Genomic DNA, 21836 nt, shown 5'->3' with positions numbered 1-21836 from the left:
GTGTGATTTATTTGTTTGTTTGTTTGTTTGTTTGTTTGTTTGTTTGTTTGTTTGTTTGTTTGTTTTTTGGTAGAAGGAATAAACCAGTCCATGCCATGCTGTTATAGGAAAATAATCAGCAACATGTTGGTGTGATTATTTACTCATATTTATTATAGAAACAACAAGGGCATTAATATAATCCTGTGATTTGCAGCTGCACTACAGTCAGAGTTGCTGTTATTATTATTATTATTATTATTATTATTATTATTATTATTATTATTATTATTATTATTATAGAGAATTAATCAACACCTGCTTAATCTTCTGACCAATCAGACAATGGGATAAAAAAAAATAAATAAAATACAAGCTAAAATCCTTGTAAAAAATTCTTCAGTGCAAATCCTGATAAAATGTAAACAACTAAAATTAAAACTGGAATAAAAGATGAAATTGTTACTTTTGTTTAAATGAAATTTAACAACAACAAAAACAGCAACAACACCATTAAAATCATGTTTATTTTTGTTCTTGATATGAACTATACAGTATACAGATTGTTGTTTTTGACTTATTCTGTATCATTTTATTTTAAATTTTACTCAACATACTGTGTAGACGTCAGATTTACAATAATAAAACGCCAAGACGTTGCACTGACATCCTAATTTTTTTCTATCACTCCATCATTGTTCCGCTCTACTTTCACATCTGTAATAACATTTAAGAACCAATTTCTTACACACCTAGCCTCATGCAGTTGGAATCATTTTGCCTGAAGAAACATAGATGGAATCAGCGTTGTTGTGTTTATATGCACAGACATCGCCTGGAGGTTCACAGAAACAAATCACCAGTCACCCTTATCCACTTTAAAAAGCTTTATGCACTTAAAAGGCCTTTTTGAGCCGGCTAGATTGGATGAACGTTCTCTTTTAAGATGTATACTTTGAGCTCGAAGGCCGTCCAGACAGCTCCAGCACACGATAGTCATACTTCATTAGAAGAAAGAGCCCTTGGCCCTGTGTATGACGAGGACACTTCACTCTCCCCGGGTCACACTCCTGACAGCACGAGGAGATCGTGAGGTCATGGTACTGTTTATCAGACAAGAAGAGAGCCGTGGTCTAGAGAGAAGAGTGAGCACTTTTGGCTGAGTTGTGCATGTGTGGTAGCGTTAATAACACTGAAGCGTCCTGCAGGGTGATGAGACGACAACATAAACAGTCTGATATTGATCATAAAGGTGTACAGCTCTTTCACTGATTTCATTTACTGATAAAAGTGTGGGGATTTTTTTAGAGAATTGACTCATTTTCTGGGAAAATTGCCATTTAAACCCCTTGCAAGGACTTCAAAAGGGGTAATCAGGAACTCAGCAGGGTCTTAATTTGGGTCAGTGGATCTTGATGCCAGTTTAATTTCCATGCAATAGTGGTCAGAGCAGGAAGAGTAGGTCTATATGCAATCTTAGAACACTTTTAGAACATTTACCTCCTTTAAGAGTGTTTACTTATCACTGATACAAGTCGAACCATTTTCAGAGGCAAAGGAGGCACCTTTAATTATCCAAAGAACCTTCAGATTGGATTGGATTGGATTGGATTGGATTGGATTGGATTGGATTGGATTGGATTGGATTGGATTGGATTGGATAGTCTTTATTTTCCCTGTGGAGCAATTCCGTTTACAAGCAATAGTCAATAAAACCAATACACATAATAACCTGAATAAAAGACATAAATATATATAATAAATAAATATACAGTAAATGTCATCATCATAAAAGTTGTAATGGGCCGTAAAAGCACTAAGAGTCCATCAGTAACTTTGTTAAAAATGTGCGCAGTAAGATCTAAACCTGCAGCTTGTTTAATCTTAAAGCTAGACGGCCTTTCGATTTCATAAAATCGGTGAAATTTAGTTCCCTCTGAAATGTGGTGATTGTGATATCTGTTTATTTCTGTAATATCTCACAAAATATCAGGCCATTCTGTGGCTGGGAAGTTATTTAATTTGAGGGGATTAAAGCAAATAATGTGCATGAAATCGCTCGCTTCGTGCAGTCAAGCAGACAGAGGAAGTCCGTGTGCGCATGCGCAGGTTTACCTTCTTTTTTTGGGTTTTACAGCAGCTGGCATCCACAGTGTTGCATTACTGCCATCTACAGGTTTCCCTTTGAGTGTGCACTGACAGTTCCATCATTCTGTCACTAAACGAACAGCTGATCACACCGAGGTGCTCGCTGAGCGCCCATATTTATTAGTTTGGTCCTGCGTTTCCTTTCCTTTGTATATAACAATGTCTTTTCTTCTTGCTTTCCGTTACTGTAGTCGGCCTTTCACATTTTATTTGCACACTCACGTCCTCTATTTTTCTCTCCTGTTTCAAATTTGTATCCCACAATGCCTTGCGTGAACGGGGAAAGCCCACCATGTGATGCATGACGTAGTATCTTGAATTGGGTCATGGTGAAGCAGGAAAAAATAGCAGAGACTTTAGGGCCACATGATCTGAAATTCATTAATTGCTCTATTTTAAAAATCTAATAAAATTGGATGTCTGTGATTCCAATTCAGTAGCTTTCGGTCACTAAACAAAAATAATTGGGTGTCAGGGAAAATTCTTTTTATGACCTACACTTGAAAAATCTGAAAGGTAGCACAGCGTTAAACCCTATGGACCCGGTACCAGGTCCAATAGAACACTGCTATAATTGACTTCTGGTAAAAAGTGTTTTGTTTTGTTTTTTTAAAAATGCTGTTTTGGTCAGTTCTATACTCACTAAAGCTTTGGTCACATCTATGTACTTTGTGGTATTTCTGTGTTTTTTGTCCAGTTGTCGTCAAGGAGATGTTGAATGAAAAAAGTGGCATCTTTGTGCATGGGACCATTGCTATTATGTTGTTATTCACTGGAAAACAAATGTTTTGTTCATAAGGTTCCTTCCTTTCATGGTCTAATCTGGAATAAACTTTAGGCGAGGATTAAAAAATGGACATTTCTCCATTGGTTTATCACAATTTACTCAGGCAAAGTAACGTTACTGACACTGTAAATATATTTTGAGGTCTTACATATTCATATAGACCAAGATTATGTATATTGAAATGATAATTGTGGAACTATTTTAGATTAATTTTGGGTGTCTGTCATGGCGAGCCACACCTCCCAGCACCCTAGACCTTAAGATGTTAAGAACTCAACAGCTGATGGAACAAATGATCTCAGGTATCTGTTCGATTTAGTCCTCCTAGAGAAAGTGTACCTCCTTCCTGATGGAATGAGTTAAAGCTCTGCCTGAGGAGGGTGTCGAGGGTCTGCCAGGATGGCTTTTGCCCTCTGAGTGGCTCTAACTTGATAACCATGGCCAATAAGATCACTCAAGTTGGTGCCAATGGTCTTTTGGCAAAGTTAGCCATGCTGAGGATTTGTTAAAGTCAGTACATCATTGCAAAAGTTAAAATTGACTTGATTAGAAATTAATAAAACATTTTCAAGACTGATCTGTCAACATTAAAAGTCTCTGATTGTTTTTTTTCTCCATATGAAGTCAAGTGTTGGTACTGAAAGTCATTTTGTCATCCAAGATGGTGCCCAGGTACCTACACTGGCTTGCTGTCTGCACAGCTATGCCATTGATCAAAGTAGGTGCCATGACAGGAGGGTTTCAGCAAATGTCACTAAGCATCTCTTTTGTCTTCGAGACACTGAGTTGGAAGTATGAGTCATCACACCATTTAGTGAAACTGTTCAAGCCTGGACTATGGCATACCTCATGGTCCTGCAGGAGGCTGACAATCACCAAACCATCAGCAAACATTATTATGAACCTTTAAAGAACCTTTAAAATGTACCAAGTATCAAGATATGAACATATAAGTCCTTTCTATTCATACATACAAGATTTATCCTCTTAGTACACCACATCTAGACATGTTCTTTAGTTGTCCCTCAGCAGAATCTTTACATTTTCTATCTAGACCCTACAACAAAGTGTTTTCCTCTGAGAAAGAGTTCCTTCCCAAATTAACTATTACAGAATGCAAAGGTTGCTTGACTGTCTAATGAACCCTTGAAGAACCCTTTTTCTCTGAGTACATGAGTACACCAAACACTAAGACGTTGATGAGACAAGACTCATGAGAGGTTCTAAGAAAATAAAGAGCAATACTTTGGAGTCCATTCCAGACACCAGTTAATACGCAGACAGTTGGATGAAGGGTTCTTTAATGGATTCCTGCAACCTTTTTAGAAATCTAGCACTAAGGTCACACATAGCTGGTTGATCCATGAGAACCGTAGCTGGGGCTACTGTGGCCATTCCAGCAGATTTTGGAGGTGATCAGTTGCATACATTTGGGTGGAGTAAATATGCAAATGAAGCCATGGTAGCCATGACAGTAGCGACAGAAGATGCCAGTAAAACCAATAATGGCAGCAATGTATAGCAACATATGGCCTTACAGCAATGACAGCAATGTATACAGGTATCACGGCTGCAGTATGGCATAGCTATGGCAAGATGAAATAAGCCACGCCCCCTCAGCAAACTTTTCACTTCCTGCAGAATGTTGTTCCATGAACACGTTGAGCTCGATGGTTGCAACACAATGGTATGGTAACCCCCGATAGCCCACGTAAGCCTCAAGGATGCTCACAGAAGCCTTCACGGTTGTGACGGATGAATTCGTCTGGCATTTGACCCACAGCAATTGTTAATATGACTAAACTTTCCAGGGATTGAATCCATGCCCTCCCAGTTGTCAAGGTAACTCCGGGGCTCTCACATATACCGATGGAAGGCCCAGAACATGTACTGGTTGACCCCTGGAATGCCCAAAATTGTCTACCGGCGTCTACCGTGAAGTGAAGTTATGTGAGACTGAGGCATAAGAACCTGAATCTGTACAAAAGAACCTTTTGATGAACCATTTTTCTTTTAATATGCATTTGGAAGTTTTTGGATGAGCAAAAAAACCAAAAAGCAAGGTCTGTGAAGGTTTGTTGGATAATGACAGGTTCTTTGAGGAAAAGGTTCTCTTAAAACCTTTCTGATTGGAAAACACTTAGCTGTATAGGGTTCTACAAAGAACTTTTGAAAGACTTAAAAAAACCCCACAAACCTGTCAGCATTTTAAATGTTCTAAGAATGTAGAAGTTGTACTGTCTTTCAGTGGCACAAGTATGCTTTTTTATGTTTATGTTTAAATGGGTTCTTAAAGGGTTCTTTAATGGTTTACTGGGTTCCTAAAACTTGGAATGTTTTCTGATTGATTGGATGACATTCTGTTATTGGGTTCTTCAAAACACAAAAGACAACCAGCAAGAGCTTAAGTGTTTTAAACCTTCTAAGAAGGTATCATGGATCTGAACATGTTTCAGGGGAGACAATTTATACGAATATGGACAGGATATATTTTAATGTTTTTGTTTATCAGGTTTTTTTTATTAATAGTAATTTTTCATGGTCTGCAATGACCTGCCTACTTGTCCAGGGTGTACCCCGCCTCTCACCCCTAGTCAGCTGGGATAGACTCCAGCTTGCCCACAACCCTGCACAGGATAAGTGGCTATGGATGGATGGATGGATGGATGGATGGATGGATGGATGGATGGATGGATTTTTCATGGTAATCTCATTTAAAGTGCTAATATACTGCATGTGAAGATGAAACATTACACCATTAATGAATGTATGATGATATTATTATTAACAGACAACCAATAATGATCATATAAAAGTGTCATTACAAAAGGAACAAGTAAAAATGACTTGACTGTATTTGCAAATCCTTAATTCAGATTGAAGAAGAAGAAGAAGAAGAAGAAGAAGAGGAAGAAGAATTAATGAATCAGAATTTATGTTTTCCGCTTTAGATAGTTTACACACATCAATGATCTCTGTATATTCACAGGTGTATTAAATATAATTAATGAAGGAGCTTGGGTTGTTCTAATGCAGGATGATGATTAATATAACCTGATGCACAGCCCGTACCTGATGAAATTCTTCCAGGCAATAAGTCAAAATCTTTGGTTTCCACCAACAGAGATTCAAAGGATTATATTTCAAACCATAACAATAAATATCTTCATTTTATTCTCGACTAACAGTTTGGAAAAACATTTAAGCTTTGGTTTCATGCCATCATGCATTTTAATACAAGTACACTTTGTGCATTTTCTATAAAGTAAGAAAGAAATGTTGGAATATTTCACTTTCTTGATAAACAGAGCTCATAATTGGAGATCTGAATTTAGTAAACTAAACAAATAAAACACCATCAGAAGAATTAAAAGTCTTCCAACTGCATATTTCCAGGCAAATGAATCTTCCTTTTACAGCTGAAATTATTCCTGAATAACATTTCTCTGCTATGACTGATCTCCTCTCTCTCGGTTCACTGCTTTATAAAGATGTGTATCTCTGACCTGCTCCGTGTCTCTAATGAAAGTGTGAAGCCTAACAAGCAGCAGCTCTCTCCTACTACATGACATCTTACACCCTCTCCCTCTCCCTCTCTCTCCGGCCTCCCGGATAAAATAATTCCGCCAAGGAAGCAATAACACATTGACATAATTCTCAGCAGATGTGAGCGTGCCTCTGCAAGTTAACAAGGTCCACAGGGAGGGCCAAGAGCTGCCGCCATCGCTGTGTGAGCCGCTGAGCTGAGGGGACGAGATCAGATGGACCATGGAGATTTGGGAACAGCTCTGGAGTTCACTCAGGTACCTGGCACATAGTGTTAACTTTGATTGCAACTTAAATTGTGAGTTGACCTTGTGGAAACTTTTGGGTGTGGGGTTTTTTTAACCTTGTGAGCGTAAATTGATTTAATACTAAAGGAAGGAAACATTAAAGGAGGAATATGATGTTGTGTAAGTCATTCCATGCTTGTGTTATTCAGAAGAACCTTGTATAAAGTTATTCTTTAGGCAAAAGAGGTGCTAATATTTAATTTCACTCTAACATTTTATTTTTAAAAAAAATGTAAACACCTAAATACAAGTTGTGTACATTTTGGTGTATTTCTTTAACCTGGAAACCTGCATGGAGTGTCTCTTTATAAAGCTTTACAAGCTCTACAGTCCAGATATTATTATTATTATTATTATTATTATTATTATTATTTAAAGATACACAATTTCCACAATTTCATACATAGTAAAGGTAGAGAAGGTAAAGGTGCCACTCAAGCATCAAGGAAAAGGACAGTTTAGTACCCTATGGAGGAACCCTGAGAAGGTTTGCAGAACCTCTTTAGTACACCAAGAACCCTTACCCTTATTAATTAGCTCCTTTCCTCTAAAATTAGTTTAACTCCGTGTCTGAGGAGTGAAGAAGAACATAACGACCAATAACTTGGAGTTAGAGCAGTTAAAATATACACAGAGAAGTTCTTTAAGGGTTCTTTAAGGGTTCACTGAATAATAATAACCTTTAAAAAACTCTTAATTATATAAAGAACCTTTTGAAGAACCATCTTTTTTCCCCTGTGAGTCTGTGTATGTAGAATTTTCTGTATGAGCATTAATATGTTGTTTTATTATTCGATTGTTCGTGTCTTTGTGTAGTTGTATTAGTCAGTGGTGTAAATGGACTGGCCTCATCTCTCTAATAAACACATGTAGTGTTCTGTAACAATGAGTCGTCTCTAAATCAGATACTCTGCTGAAATAATGTCGTACTCTATAGCTTTTAATAAAGTTTTATGCTTTGTTAACTTTGTGCTATCAATGTTCAGAATCTCTATGAACTGATTTGTCATTTGAATAAATGTGCAACGATGTGGTACTTATCATTCTATACACATTATTATTATTATTATTATTATTATTATTATTATTATTATTATTATTGGTCTGTTGTCAGACTATGTATTTATTTATCTTTACATGTAAACATGTACAATCTCTCTCTCTCTCTCTCTCTCTCTCTCTCTTTCTCTCTCTCTCTCTCTCTCTCTCTCTCTCTCTCAGGGTTCTTTCAGGGTTCTCTAAGGGGTCATTGAATAATAATAACATTTTAAAGCTCTTAATTATATAAATAAGCTTTTGAAGAACCATTTTTCTGTTAGTGTGTATGCAAAATTATTCCTGAGTTAAAATGTTTTTTTTTCCTTTTTTAATTAATTTCCTATTTTTTCAAAGTTTTGTCACAAGTTTAGGATATCCTATAATCCTATAACATTTTATGAATTCATATTGTTTACTTTTTCCCATTTATGAGAGAGAGAGATTTTTCGTAACCCAAATATAAACATGAAACAAAAGTTTCATAAACCTGTAAAAAGCAAAATATTTTCCCTCCACAAAGCCACACCAGTAGGTTTCTCTCCTTTTTTCCCAGAGAGAGAGAGAGAGAGAGAGGGAGAGAGAGAGAGTCTCCTCCGTCTTTCCCACCGCGTCTTCCCCATCTGCATGTGAAATCGCCATTTCACCCCCCTGCACACTCCCTAATTGTTGTAAAAATTATTTGTGAAATTGCTTTGCACCATGAGTGTTCTCCACAGCTATAGTGTCATGCGCGCTCCCGCAGAGTGGACACGCGTACCCGGGCCTTTCTGCACATGCGCGCACTTCAGACTCCCACAATTTCATTTTGTTCGAGTTGAAATTTTAATTCCATTTTATTTTAGATTTTTTTTAAATTTCCTGTTTTCTGTATAATTTTGTGTGTGTGTGTGTGTGTGTGTGTGTGTGTGTGTGTGTGTGTGTGTGTGTGTGTGTGTGTGTGTGTGTACGGGCCACGTGTACAGTTTAAACAGGAATATCATTTGAAAAAAATAATAAGGACATTATGTTCAAACACACGTGCAGAAAAAAAAACATCCTTCATATGGATTAACACCAAGAGTTTTGCTTTAAATCTGAGATTGGTGAATCACACTACGACTTCACAATTTATATCCTTGTGTGTGTGTGTGTGTGTGTGTGTGTGTGTGTGTGTGTGTGTGTGTGTGTGTGTGTGTTCAGCATGACTTGAACATATTAACCTCTGTAACCTATTTAATTCTAATCTCTGCATTTCCGGTGCGTCGCATTTGAACAGAAATGACCTGACATTGCATTTTACACTCACAGCTTTGTCCACAATAAAACCTCCAAACTGCATGGATCATCAGCCCAAATTCATGGGGACTGCTCAGTTAACTGTGGGTCACATCTTAAATCAAATCAGATCTAAATCAAATTATGTTCTAACCTATTTTATGGAGAAACATCACTGATGTCAGTTCGGAGCAGGTTCTGATCCTGATCTTCATGATAAATGATTCCAGTGCGGATTTTAATTTGATCTCTTTCATGTGTAAGGTGTGAGGAAAAGACACATTCTGAGGTCACACTGGACTTAAATACTGTTATTACTATAAATAGATCGTGCTGTAGACTGTACACTGGGCTATCAGGAAAAATAAAAGGGTCATAAAGTAGTATAACTTATTTAAGGGACACAAGTCAAAGCTACCGTAAAGCTTTAAAGGTGCACCACGTGAACTTTTCCAGGTAGAAGAAGGTTTACGCATGAAGTTACCCCATGTGTGTAAGTACTCGTATAAAGTGTGTTTTATTTTAATGTCGTGTGAGAGTATGTGTTTACTGTGGAGTAGAATTGTGCTGAAGAATCAGAGCAGCTGCTGAAGAAGGTGATGATGTTTGAAGACTTCTTGAACTTGGATGATGGGTAAAAGTTAATGTAAGATGTGCTGGATGTTGTGGTTGGATCGGTGCAATGGCTATCTATCTATCTATCTATCTATCTATCTATCTATCTATCTATCTATCTATCTATCTATCTATCTATCTATCTATCTATCTATCTGGAAAATTGCGTGCACTTTAATCAGACAGTCATGTGATTGGACCCTGAATGCAGATTGGTGACTGATGCCAAAGTCAGTTAATCTCTCTCTCTCTCTCTCTCTCTCTCTCTCTCTCTCTCTCTCTGTGTGTGTGTGTGTGTGTGTGTGTGTGTGTGTGTGTGTGTGTGTGTGTGTGTGTGTGTGTGTGTGTGATTAGAGCCAACGTTTAGCATACATCTCAAATCAGGAATGAATGGAAATTATTTCCTGGGTGTTTTGCCTTATAATGGAGATGGAGGAGGAGGAGGAGGAGGAGGAGGAGGAGGAGGAGGAGGAGGATGGTTGTGAAACGGACTCTGAGTGCGTGCGCGTCCTTTTCCTGTTTCCTCTCATTGGTAGCCAGCTCCGAGGCTTCACCTCCTCTTTTCAAACGGAATTAAAGGAAAGGTCGGAGAGCCTATCGGTGCGCGCCGGCCGCCCCCCTCCCCTGCACCCCCACCCCCCGGCCCCTCCCTTCCTCTCTCCCAGAGTCAAGCTCCAAAGTTGGGCCACTTCAGCTACTCCAGGGAGGTTAGCAAAACCAGCAGACCTCTGACTGAGTCGAAGCAAACATCTAAACATCATCCACCTTCAGTCACTTTTTTTTCTCTCTTTGCATACTTTGTCCAAAACACTCTGCATTCTTTAGTTTACTTAATTTTGTTTGAACCCGAAACGCGCATGAAGGCACAAGTGTGCGACTTTTTGGTCTTTATTCTGAGCGTGTTATTTACTAATATGTTTCTGGAAGCGCCTTTTTCCTACATGGCTTTTTAAAACCCTGGACTTGTTGTAGTTGTAGTTTCCTCTGGAAACTAAAGCGGGACTGGACCTATCTCTTTTCACATCACTAGGGACTATTAAATATTTTTAGAGTAGCTGCAATGGCTACTTTACCAGGAACGGTTCCTCGAATGGTTCGGCCAGCACCGGGCCAGAACTACCCTCGCACTGGATTTCCCCTGGAAGGTACAACTTTTATGGCTATTTTTTTTTTTTACATTAATGATTGCTTTAAAAAAAGTTTCATAAAACAAGTTTGCGCACACTATTTCCTGGAGCAGATAATTATTATTTTTTTTTTATGGAAAGCTCTGAGAAAGAAGAAAGCAAAGAATTGTAAGATCAAAAGTGATCGTTTTGGAGAATTCTGCATTAAATATTATATCAAGTTGTAGAGACATCACTTGGGCTGTGGATCAGAATTTTAGATAAAACTTTGTTGATCCCGAATGATTTTTTGTTTGTTTGTTTTTTGTGCCAACTTACTCCAGACAAGTATGTATTTTTGTGTATGAATAGATTTGGTTAAAAAAATTAAATAAATAAATAAATAAAAAAAGCTATAATATGTAATAAAAATAGGACTTGTATTCTAGGAAAGAGTATGTATATTTGAGATAAATAAATGCATGTACGTGATATTAGTGATGCGACAAATCAAGAGTATGCCAAAAACAAACAAACAAAAAAAACCAACAACATTTATTTAAAGGTAATATAATTGCGGAAATGTAATGTAGTTTTATTATTATTATTATTATTATTATTATTATTATTATTATTATTATTATTATTATTAAAAGAAATAGCAGATAGTTAAAGCTGCACGCATCCAAAACACACACACACGCATAAAAAGTGAGACTTGCATGCAGAGCTCAGCACTAACCGGGACTGTGATGAGACGGAGTTCGTGCTTAAGGGCCGTTTGATGAAAAATGTTCAAACTCACGAACCGCGCGTCTGCACTCGAGCTTTGGGATTTAGTGAAGTAGGCTGCTGCGACAAAGGGAAGTAAAAACACACAGCTCAGAGAGGCTCAGAGGATCACACCGATATTTGTACTACATGACGAGGAATAATCAAGGGGTAAAGTGCACGCGCCTTTTAGTGCTTCTTGAATGCGAAATGCGGTGCTCGAGCGCTCTGCTGCCGCAAGTGATGCCTGTTACAGGACAGACAGTCGGGATGGAGAGTGTGTGTCTGTCTGTCTGTCTGTCTGGCATGTGTCTGCTTTGGAATGGGAGTGGTGACACAACGGATATGACTTTAATAATTGATTTAAGTTTAAAATTATATATATATATATATATATATATATATATATATATATATATATATATATATATATATATATATATATATATATATATATATTCAGGTGCAGTTCCATAGAGTCAAGGACTGTGTAGAAAAAAAAGGCACTGACTTTATGTGCAGTTCTGTAACTTCTTGATAACTGCGGCGTGTGTGATTTGTGTTTTGTACCGGAGCAGTGTCCACCCCGCTGGGCCAGGGTCGAGTGAACCAGCTCGGCGGCGTGTTCATCAACGGGAGGCCTTTACCGAACCACATCCGACACAAGATCGTGGAGATGGCGCACCACGGTATCCGGCCCTGCGTCATCTCCCGACAGCTGCGCGTTTCTCACGGCTGCGTCTCCAAAATCCTGTGCCGCTACCAGGAGACGGGCTCGATCCGGCCTGGGGCTATAGGGGGGAGTAAACCCAGGGTAAGTTACAGCAGAAAACCGTGCAAAATGTTTTACAGACACGGAAAACCAACTCATGTCAAAGAAAACTCATGAAAGTTTCATTTTCCCGACATAAGATGTTTCCGACTTACTGTATAAAGACACACGCATGAGTCGCTGGTGTGGGTGCCATCAGTTTTGCACATTCTATATCTTTAGCAGAATATATTTACACCTTTAAAATAATTATGGTAGCTACATAATTTTTACCTTTAAAAATACACAGCATGCACATTCACGTTTTATTCCACAAAACATAGCTAATTATTTATTGCATATATTTACTAAACTATTTCCTGTTAGATTAAAGTCGGAAAGGTAAGTTAGATATTATTATTATTATTATTATTATTATTATTATTATTATTACTTCCACAAGTAATGTGTTATTTCATTTACTTGAGCTACACTCTCAGAAACAGGTCTAAAGGTACTCGCCTCCTGCTGCTGTGGGAAGGTGCTTGTGTTGTACCTTTACCTGTACCTTTAGCTTCAAAGCTTTAAGTTTCAGTGATGCACCTTAAATTATTATAAAGATATAAAGACAAGGACTAAATTTAGGTCCAGGTGTAGGTGCCTTATTAGTTCTGGTTCTGAGAGTAGATTAAAATTAGAAAGTCGGAAATGTTAGTTGGATTGTTTTTGCGTCAAATAAACTAATAATTACAGTATAGAAATAAATGAAAGGTCATGACAAGCTGGAGTTAATATCTTATGCATTAATACGTTAGAAAGATTTTAAAATGAGCCATAAATAGCGAAGTTATAGAAAGTAGCTTATATTACTGACATTTTATTCACATCGCTTTATACCAGAATTAATTATTTCACAAAGCGCATAATATCATTGTTTTATTGATGGCGCATTATTGAACTATAGAATTAAAATCCTCCCATTTTCATTCTTTTTTTTCTTTTTCTTTTCTTTTGTTTTTTTGTTGTGCAAAATCGCTGTTCGACACTAAAGCAGGTGGCCACGCCCGACGTGGAAAAAAGGATTGAGGAATACAAGCGTGAAAACCCGGGCATGTTCAGCTGGGAGATCCGCGACAAACTGCTGAAGGACGGAGTGTGTGACAGAAGCACGGTTCCTTCAGGTGAGGCCTCATCTGGTAAGCACACGTTTCTCTTCCTACTGACACTTAATGCTCTCTCACACACACACACACACACACACACACACTTCATACCGGTAAATCCAAAAATACTGAACATTTCCTTTGCATATTAGTTATGCTTCATTTCCCACGTTTGGTTTTCACGTGTAGCCCAGGTCACGTGGTTTTATTTCTCACACGCAATATTCACACGTGTGAAATGCGCCTTCATATGTTTTGTCACATGTGATGATGTTTTGTGAACTGCATGTGATTTTTAAAAAATGTATATAAATATTTTTTAAATGTATATCTCTTTATACATATGTATGTGCATATGTTTTTGTTTTTTGTTTTAAATCTCAGTGAGTTCCATTAGCCGGGTTTTGAGAGCACGTTTTGGAAAGAAGGATGATGATGATGATTGCGATAAGAAGGATGAAGATGGAGAGAAGAAAACGAAGCACAGCATCGACGGCATTTTGGGAGACAGAGGTGAGTGTTTCATTATTATTATTATTATTATTATTATTATTATTATTATTATTATTATGTAATTACTCCTCCCACTGTCACGCTGCTTGTTTGTGGAGAGTTTTGATGATGGTGGTATTAGTGTTAGTAATGATGATGATGGTGGTGATGATAACAGTGATGATGATGGCGATGATGATGATGGTGATGATGGCGGTGATGATGGTGATGATGATGATGATGGTGGTGATGATGATGGTGATAATGATGATGACGGTGATGGTGGTGATGATGATGATGGTGTTGGTGTTGGTGTAGAGATAGTATGAGTGCTCTGTTCTGGTCAGGGGGAATCATGTGCTCCTCCTCGGCTCGATGCTCCACTCAGTCCTTTCCTTTGTGATTGATGGAGGTCCTGACGGAAGGTATTTAGCGCCATCAGTTCATTTGTGAAGCTTTGCATCACTCGCTCATTTTCACCACCAGCCTTGACGACAGCTGACCAACAACCTGTCAGCAAAGCCATCACTTTAACTCATGAGGTGTCTGTCATTTCACATACACCGCGGAATTAAGCAATAATAATAATAATAATAATAATAATAATAATAATAATAATAGCTTGCATTATGTTTCTATCTTATATATAATATTTATTGCTATATATATAAAAACATTTATTGGGTTATTATATATAATATAATATCATATGTAAAGTACCAAATTATCAAATTAACTTGCCTACTAATATTATAATAAGTGTTTATTTATTTTATTGCAATAGTTTTAAGATAATGGTTGCTGTTAGTAATAACCCATAACCCTAAACCTATTAAGTCATAGGTACTATTATTATTATTATTATTATTATTATTATTATTATTATTATTATTATTATAGCGTCCATTAGAATGTGTATTGAATTGAATTCATAACTTATTCAACTATGATTTATTGCATTATTGAAATTGTATTATATCATGTATTGTAATATTATTAGCTGAAATACAATAGCGTTATAGCATCTACTAATGCTATAATAAAAAAGTTTATTTTATTATTGTATAATTCTAACTGTAACTGATCATAAAGAATAATAAATTAAACGTTATTATTATTATTATTATTATTAGTAGTAGTAGTAGTAGTAGTAGTAGTAGTAGTAGTAGTAGTAATCTCAAACTCAAGGCTTTTTTTTTACAATTTTGAAAACTGAAACAAAGACACAATTATACATTACTGTATAAAATACCTGATATATATATAAAATTAATACTGATGTAGTAATATTTCCTGTAATAATAATTTCTCATGAGTGCAGCTGTCGCTTTCTTGCGTAACCATAGAAGTGAGATGTAGAAAATTAAGTGTAACAGTAATAGATGTGTGTGTGTGTGTGTGTGTGTGTGTGTGTGTGTGTGTGTGTGTGTGTGTGTGTGTGTGTGATTATTCAGTGCTTATGATATACTTTAACACAAGAAAATCTTTGTTTAGACTTCAGACATTAGAAATGTGAGAAAAGGAATCGTGGATTCACGCGCACTTTGATCAATGACACTATCTTCTTTTTTTTCCCTTTCAGTGATTTACTGACATAATCCAGCATGAATTTAAAGTGAGACGCACAATTTTTGGTCTTTTTTATTTTTAATTTGTATTTGTAGCACATTATAGGCGACTACATGCCGGAAACATAGCCTATTAATGGATAATAATCAGTGTGTATTGGAAATATGAATCAATAATTTATTTTTCTATTACTGTAGTTAATGTCAGTGTGTGGATCATAACATGTAGAGCAGCAGCACTGGGGACTGTCCTGAAGTTTTTACACTGCAGATAATGAAGAGTCGGAATGAATCGGGATGTTGTTTTGACAGGACGGTGTGTGTGTGTGTGTGTGTGTGTGTGTGTGTGTGTGTGTGTGTGTGTGTGTGTGTGTGTGTGTGTGTGTGTGTGTGTGAGAGAGAGAGAGAGAGGGAGAGAGAGAGTTAGTTCTATACGAGGCGCATTTTATCCTCCATCATTTTGCACTCGCTCAGGCAAAACCCCAGTGTTGATTTTTTTTTTTTTTGAAGGTCTGATTAAACTAAAGTCTTTATTTATTTTCAGTTTCATCTCTAAAAAGGCTCACCGGATTTACCTGAAGCGTAAATTCAAGATCTTTTAATGTATTTTGTGAAGTTTTATTTGTTTGTTTGTTCGTTCATGCATTTATTTATTTATTTATTTATTTATTTATTTATTCACTCACTCGTTTATTAATTTGGTCATTCATTAATTCGTTTGTTTGTTTGTTTGTTTGTTTGTTTGTTTGTTTGTTTGTTTATTGGGAAAAAAATCGTAAACATTTTATATATCATGCCACAAGTGCTCAGAGGTAAGTTTGTGTCCTCGTGACATCTTAATCACGTGAATAAGCGCGCATTCATTCAATGATGCGTCATAACGCCCTGCACAGCCACATCCTGAGTGCTGAATTAACTCAGAACCGCAGTGGGTTTTATATAAACAGCGTGGAGCCTCTTCAGGATTTTTTTCCAATAAGACAAGCGCTTCTCATTTCAGCTTCACCTCACCCCTCTTTTCACACACACACACACACACACACACACACACACACACACACACACACACACACACATAGAGCACTGGAACGGGTTGGCCTCAACCTGGCGAGCTTAATGACTCTCTAATGGGTTGTGGCTCGGCGCTCAGCTCCCTCTGACAGCTCACCTGGTCCTCCTTTTGTCTGTCACACGCGAGAAAGAAAGAAAGAAAGAAAGAAAGAAAGAAAGAAAGAAAGAAAGAAAGAAAGAAAACAACAATAAGTGAATAAATGCGACGTGTCTGTGGGTCTGTCCATCCGGTTATCGGGAACCATCTGCACCAGTGGCACCAGTATAAGGACGCGTCAGGGAGACAGAGAGGCCGTGGACACTTGAGCAAACCGGAGGATTACCTGAGGTCCTCAATCTAATCAAACAGAGGCCAGGCGGGATTTAGCGGCGCGCTGAGGGGATAAGAACGCACGGCCCGAGCACAGATAGTCCTGCTGGGGCTGTCGGGCAGCGGGCTCGCTTTCACTGTGCATATTCAATTAAAGATAGATCCCTGGCACCCGAGGATATTCCGGACACAAAAAGACAAGGAGACAAAAGAATGTTTGAATAATCAGATATCACTGTCATGGAGCGCCAGGAGGGTTCTAAACTCACCACACAGGGTCGCGCTTTAAGCAGAATAAAGGACAGTCATATCACATCAGTGTTGGCCGTGTTGAATTAACCCGTGCTGTGTAGAATTAACTCGCACAGGGTAGAATTAACGCATTCAATACAATATTTGCATTAAATATTAGTGTCCTGTTGCGATTAATATGAGGATACAGCAACAACAACAACTGCAATGTAGAATTAAGACTTAAAATCTAAAATGAACTCGGATAGTATAGTTAACTCTATCGGGGTTGGATTTACAGCTCAAGTGTAATTAAATATTTGGGATAGAAGGAAATGTGCGATTCAGAATTAACAAGGTGTTAATAAGGCGAAACAGTTATGTAGCTTAATCCTTTTTTACATGTATGTCATAGAGGACAGTGGATGGTACAGTTTTTATAAATACAACATGATTAAATAAAATTCAAGACTGTCTCGTCATGCGCGCGCGCGTGCGCGTCACCGAGTCCGGTTTCTCTCTGGAGGTAAAAATGAATAAAGGTGCTCAGAAAGAGAAGGGCAGGGAATGAGAGAGGAAACTTCAAACAAATCCATCTGGACGTGCGTGTGTGCGTGTGCGTGTGTGTGTGTGTGAGGCCGAGATTTAGCGAAAAGTATGGTGAAGTTATTTAGATATTAATAACATTTTTCCTGAGGCGTGTGAAGAGTCGCACCATGCTCACTTTCCGCGCACATGAAATTGAGGGAAACCCAAATGTTGGGCAGAGATAACACCGAGCATCACAGCCTGGACCCTGGCGCTGCATTCACTGCATTAAACTCGGATTAACATCCCCTTTCACCTTTTCACCCTTTCACCACTCATCTCATCATGGAATTTATATCGCGTGCATTTCCTGAACCCTATAGAAAGGACGATGATAATAATAATAATAATAATAATTATTATTATTATTATTATTATTCATTGTCCTGTTTTTCATCACCTCTCCATATTTGAATCTGGACACCTCTCCACTCCTCTCCTCTCCTCTCCATTGCGCATAAGCGATGCGCATTTCAGCCATTTAGGCAGGATTTAAACTCTCGAAATGCTATTTTAACCATTTCACAGGATGGCTTAATAAATTGAGCAGCTCTCCCACCACAATAAAAATACACTCCAGCCATTGTTGTTCAACAGGGCGGGAGTGAATCGGTTCCTCTCCGCATTTAACCCGCTTTAAATCCGCTTAGAAAGACGCCTGTAATTCCTGGAACCAATTAAATTTTCCCGAACCAATACCAAGTGACCAGCAGAGCAATTAAGCTTACAGGAAAACATGTGCAATGGAAGAGAGTTCAAATTGTCAATCTGGATAGAAACTGTTTTTAAAAATAAGGAAAGTCCATGGTCACCTTTTTTTCTCTCCTTCTGATATATTTAGCATGTTAGTGATGATCTTTTTGTTTATTGTCAAATGGTTATACATATTTAACGCAGTTTTCCATCTTCAGCCTGATGAGTGATTTATTTCTGAGGAGCATTTAGAGTTTATGTTTTGGGTCGTGACATTAAATTGAGATGTTTACATGTGACTGCCAGGGTTTGATACTTTTCTACTTTCATCAGAGCCATTTATGGAGATAGAAACGCAGTGAACGCTGTGGAATGACACCAGTGGCTTTGGCTTTGTCAAGTTAATCTATTTTCCATATCTGTGTACAGTAGATGCAGGAACAGAACACTTCTCCGTGCTTTCATGAGGTTTTAATATATATTCAGATTCCTGCTCTCTGATCTACCTGTCGGACATCTAGACGTGTTTTTATTAGACATGATTCTGGCAGTGAGTGTTGATTAATTCCCTGATGAATGCTGAGAGTGTTGGCGGTGTGTTTAGCGACTTCAGAGTGTGTTAATGGTTCTGGAGGATCAGCGTGCGCAATTGATTTTGACATGCGCAGATTGGGTCTCTCTCTCTCTCTCTCTCTCTCTCTCTCTCTCGTCGACTGTGTGACATCTGCTGTAAATATGAATGCAATAACACTTTTCCTGTGCCATATATTCAACAGCATGGTGTGAGTGTATAAGGTTCAGCTCAAACATTAAAACAGTTCTGTATATCAGCTTTATTTAGGGATATTCACCGTGTTTTAATTATAGTGACTAATAAATAATACACTTAGTAGGCCTGATTAAAACAAAATCAAGAACATGGACAATACTGAATTTATGTAAAGTGTTTACAGTCTGTGTTTATCTACATTTAAACCTTTTAAACATCATTTAATCCTTTAAAATATTATTTTAACGCTGCGGATTTTGGTGATGGCTGTGACAGGACAACAGCGTTTACAGAAATTATTTATGAGGTTTTAAAGCTTTCAGTATGAGCGGGACAGTTCTCCTGATCGATTCGAGGGACTCAGTTTCATGTGGCATTTTATATTTTTAACAAGAGAAAGCAAAAATCAGAAGAAAACCAACACAACAGCTAATTTGCGGCGCTCACTGTAACTTTAATATCACATCATAATATGAGTTTACTTATCTGAAATCATCATACAAGTTTAATCCAAATATCTATCTATCTATCTATCTATCTATCTATCTATCTATCTATCTATCTATCTATCTATCTATCTTGCCAGTGTGGCAAGATGTGTACACATTATTATTATTATTATTATTATTATTATTATTATTATTATTATTATTATTATTATTATTATTATTGTTGTTGTTGTTGATTATGATGATACAAAATGCAATGTGTATAATAATAATAATAATAATAATAATAATAATAATAATAATAATAATAGTAATAATAATAATAATAATACCCAAACACGTACAGTATCACGTGACTAATATGTACTCATGTCAAAAATCCACACGTGAAACACTAACCCGTGAAAATAAAACATAATCGTCAGAAAAGTAATTTGGAGGAAAACGTGGAAAAATTAAAACACGTGACGTGTCTAAAGCCCACGTGTGGCTCACACATGACCTTCCCGTGACCTTTCTGTCAATTTCGCTTATGATTCTGATATAATTTGTTGAAGCCTGCAGTGAAAACGCTGTGAAAGTTTAGCGCAGAGGTGATGTGAGCCGTAATAACGCGTTATAACGCCTCCTACAGTGCCTTAGTGTGTTAGTGGGCGGTTTGAAGTGCTTATGGCTTTTACACACAGTGGCGCTCAACAGCAAGAAGGATGTTAGGAGGTGTGTTGACTTTACAGAGAGAGAGAGAGAGAGAGAGAGAGAGAGAGAGAGAGAGAGAGAGAGAGAGAGAGAGGTGATCTGTGGCCAGCATGTGGCCATCCTAAACTAATTGGGTATGAAATTAATTATAGGGTGGAAGTGCCTTAAAGACCTTAAAGTTTTCACACATTTTAAAGGTGTAACAGTGGATTAATGGCTTAAAACCATCATTTAAAAATTACTGCTGCTCTACAATTTATACTGCCTCTTAAAGAGCATCAGAAACAGGAATAAAATAACAAACTGAAAAGATTTTTTTAAAAGAAGCATTTTATTATTTGATTATTTAAAAAAATAATCATGGTTCTGATTGTAATATTATTGAAAGTAGGGTTGTGTAAGGAAGCGCTCCTGTTTCAGCAGCATTTCTGGAGTCACTTTAAATAACTCTTATTTATAAAACAAACAAACAAACAAACAAACAAACAAACAAACAAACAAACAAAAAACCCTTTCAAAAATCATTTCCACCTCATTTCCCTCTTTTTGTCTTTTTTAAGTCCAGTTTAATTCACCTTCATAGCTTCATTAAATTTTCAGGGACTTATTGAAAATTAGAGCTAAATAACTAATCACATGCATTTAATTTGTATTGCTATGAAATATATGCAATTAAAATTTCTGTAGTGGAATTTTATTATTTTTTAAAGAAATCTGAATAAATAATTAAATGCATTTGAAATATTTTATTTTTATTGTGCTGTATTTGTGAAGTAAATGGTTATTTATTCTGCATGGAGTTTTGAAGCAGTCTACTTTTCCATTCTGCACCAATCCTCCTCTGAATATCAAGGACGCTTCTGCTTTTCTTTTCTTTTTTCTTTTTATTCTTCCCAAGGCATTGTGTGTGTTTTATTATTTGCACTCTACACTCTTGGACTTTGTGTGTTTCTTTTTCACTCTGTGAATAAGATATCGAGGAGAGCTCGAATCATTGAATCATCCTCCATGCTGCTTGAATGGAGAGAAAATTCAATTGTCTTCTTTCTTTTTTTAACGAAAAGCATTTTGTTCTCTAATTGAATGCTGCCTCTTTTTGTTCTTGTGTCGCCTCTGAGAGCTCTCTGAAGTCTGACAGGCTCCTCCATGCATTGTCCAACAAACTGCGCCTGCAAAAAAAAAAAGGGAGAGAGAGAGAGAGAGAGAGAGAGACAGAGAGAAAGCAAGAAGGGTGGAGGGGAAGGGGAAAAAAGGAGCCCTCTGTGAAGACACTTTGTGTCTTCAGACTCGGTGCACTATTCAGATGAGTTGATGAACTCCTTGAAAAAGTTTATTAAGGCGAGGAAGACAATGTGGAGTGAAGCTCGAGGCCCAGCGAGCAGACAGTTTATAAACTCAAGGCCATTGTGGCACAAAGGCAGATGCATGAATACTTCTGAATGGAGGCTTCAAACTGACACGATCGGGCTGGACAGCAACACGTTAAAGGAGAGAGAGAGAGAGAGAGAGAGAGAGAGAGAGAGG

General features: G+C 37.3%; 1 protein-coding gene across 4 annotated transcripts in view; it reads left to right on the top strand.

The window, feature by feature from the left end:
• Positions 1 to 10714: 10714 nt before the first annotated feature.
• pax7a (paired box 7a) overlaps positions 10715 to 21836 on the top strand; it is an 81609-nt gene continuing 70487 nt past the window's right edge. For 2 of the 4 annotated variants that reach the window (XM_060910334.1, XM_060910332.1), the window contains exons 1-4: positions 10715 to 10799; positions 12110 to 12345; positions 13334 to 13463; positions 13830 to 13958. In XM_060910334.1, the coding sequence (XP_060766317.1) occupies positions 10715 to 10799; positions 12110 to 12345; positions 13334 to 13463; positions 13830 to 13958 (580 nt within the window). Of the gene's footprint in view, positions 10800 to 12109; positions 12346 to 13333; positions 13479 to 13829; positions 13965 to 21836 lie in introns of all 4 variants that reach the window. The other 2 variants (XM_060910333.1, XM_060910331.1) reach the window with 2 other exon arrangements.

This window comes from Neoarius graeffei, chromosome 26 (assembly GCF_027579695.1).
Source record: "Neoarius graeffei isolate fNeoGra1 chromosome 26, fNeoGra1.pri, whole genome shotgun sequence".
Taxonomy (NCBI): Eukaryota; Metazoa; Chordata; class Actinopteri; order Siluriformes; family Ariidae; genus Neoarius; species Neoarius graeffei.
This window is presented reverse-complemented; position numbering and strand designations above follow the sequence as displayed.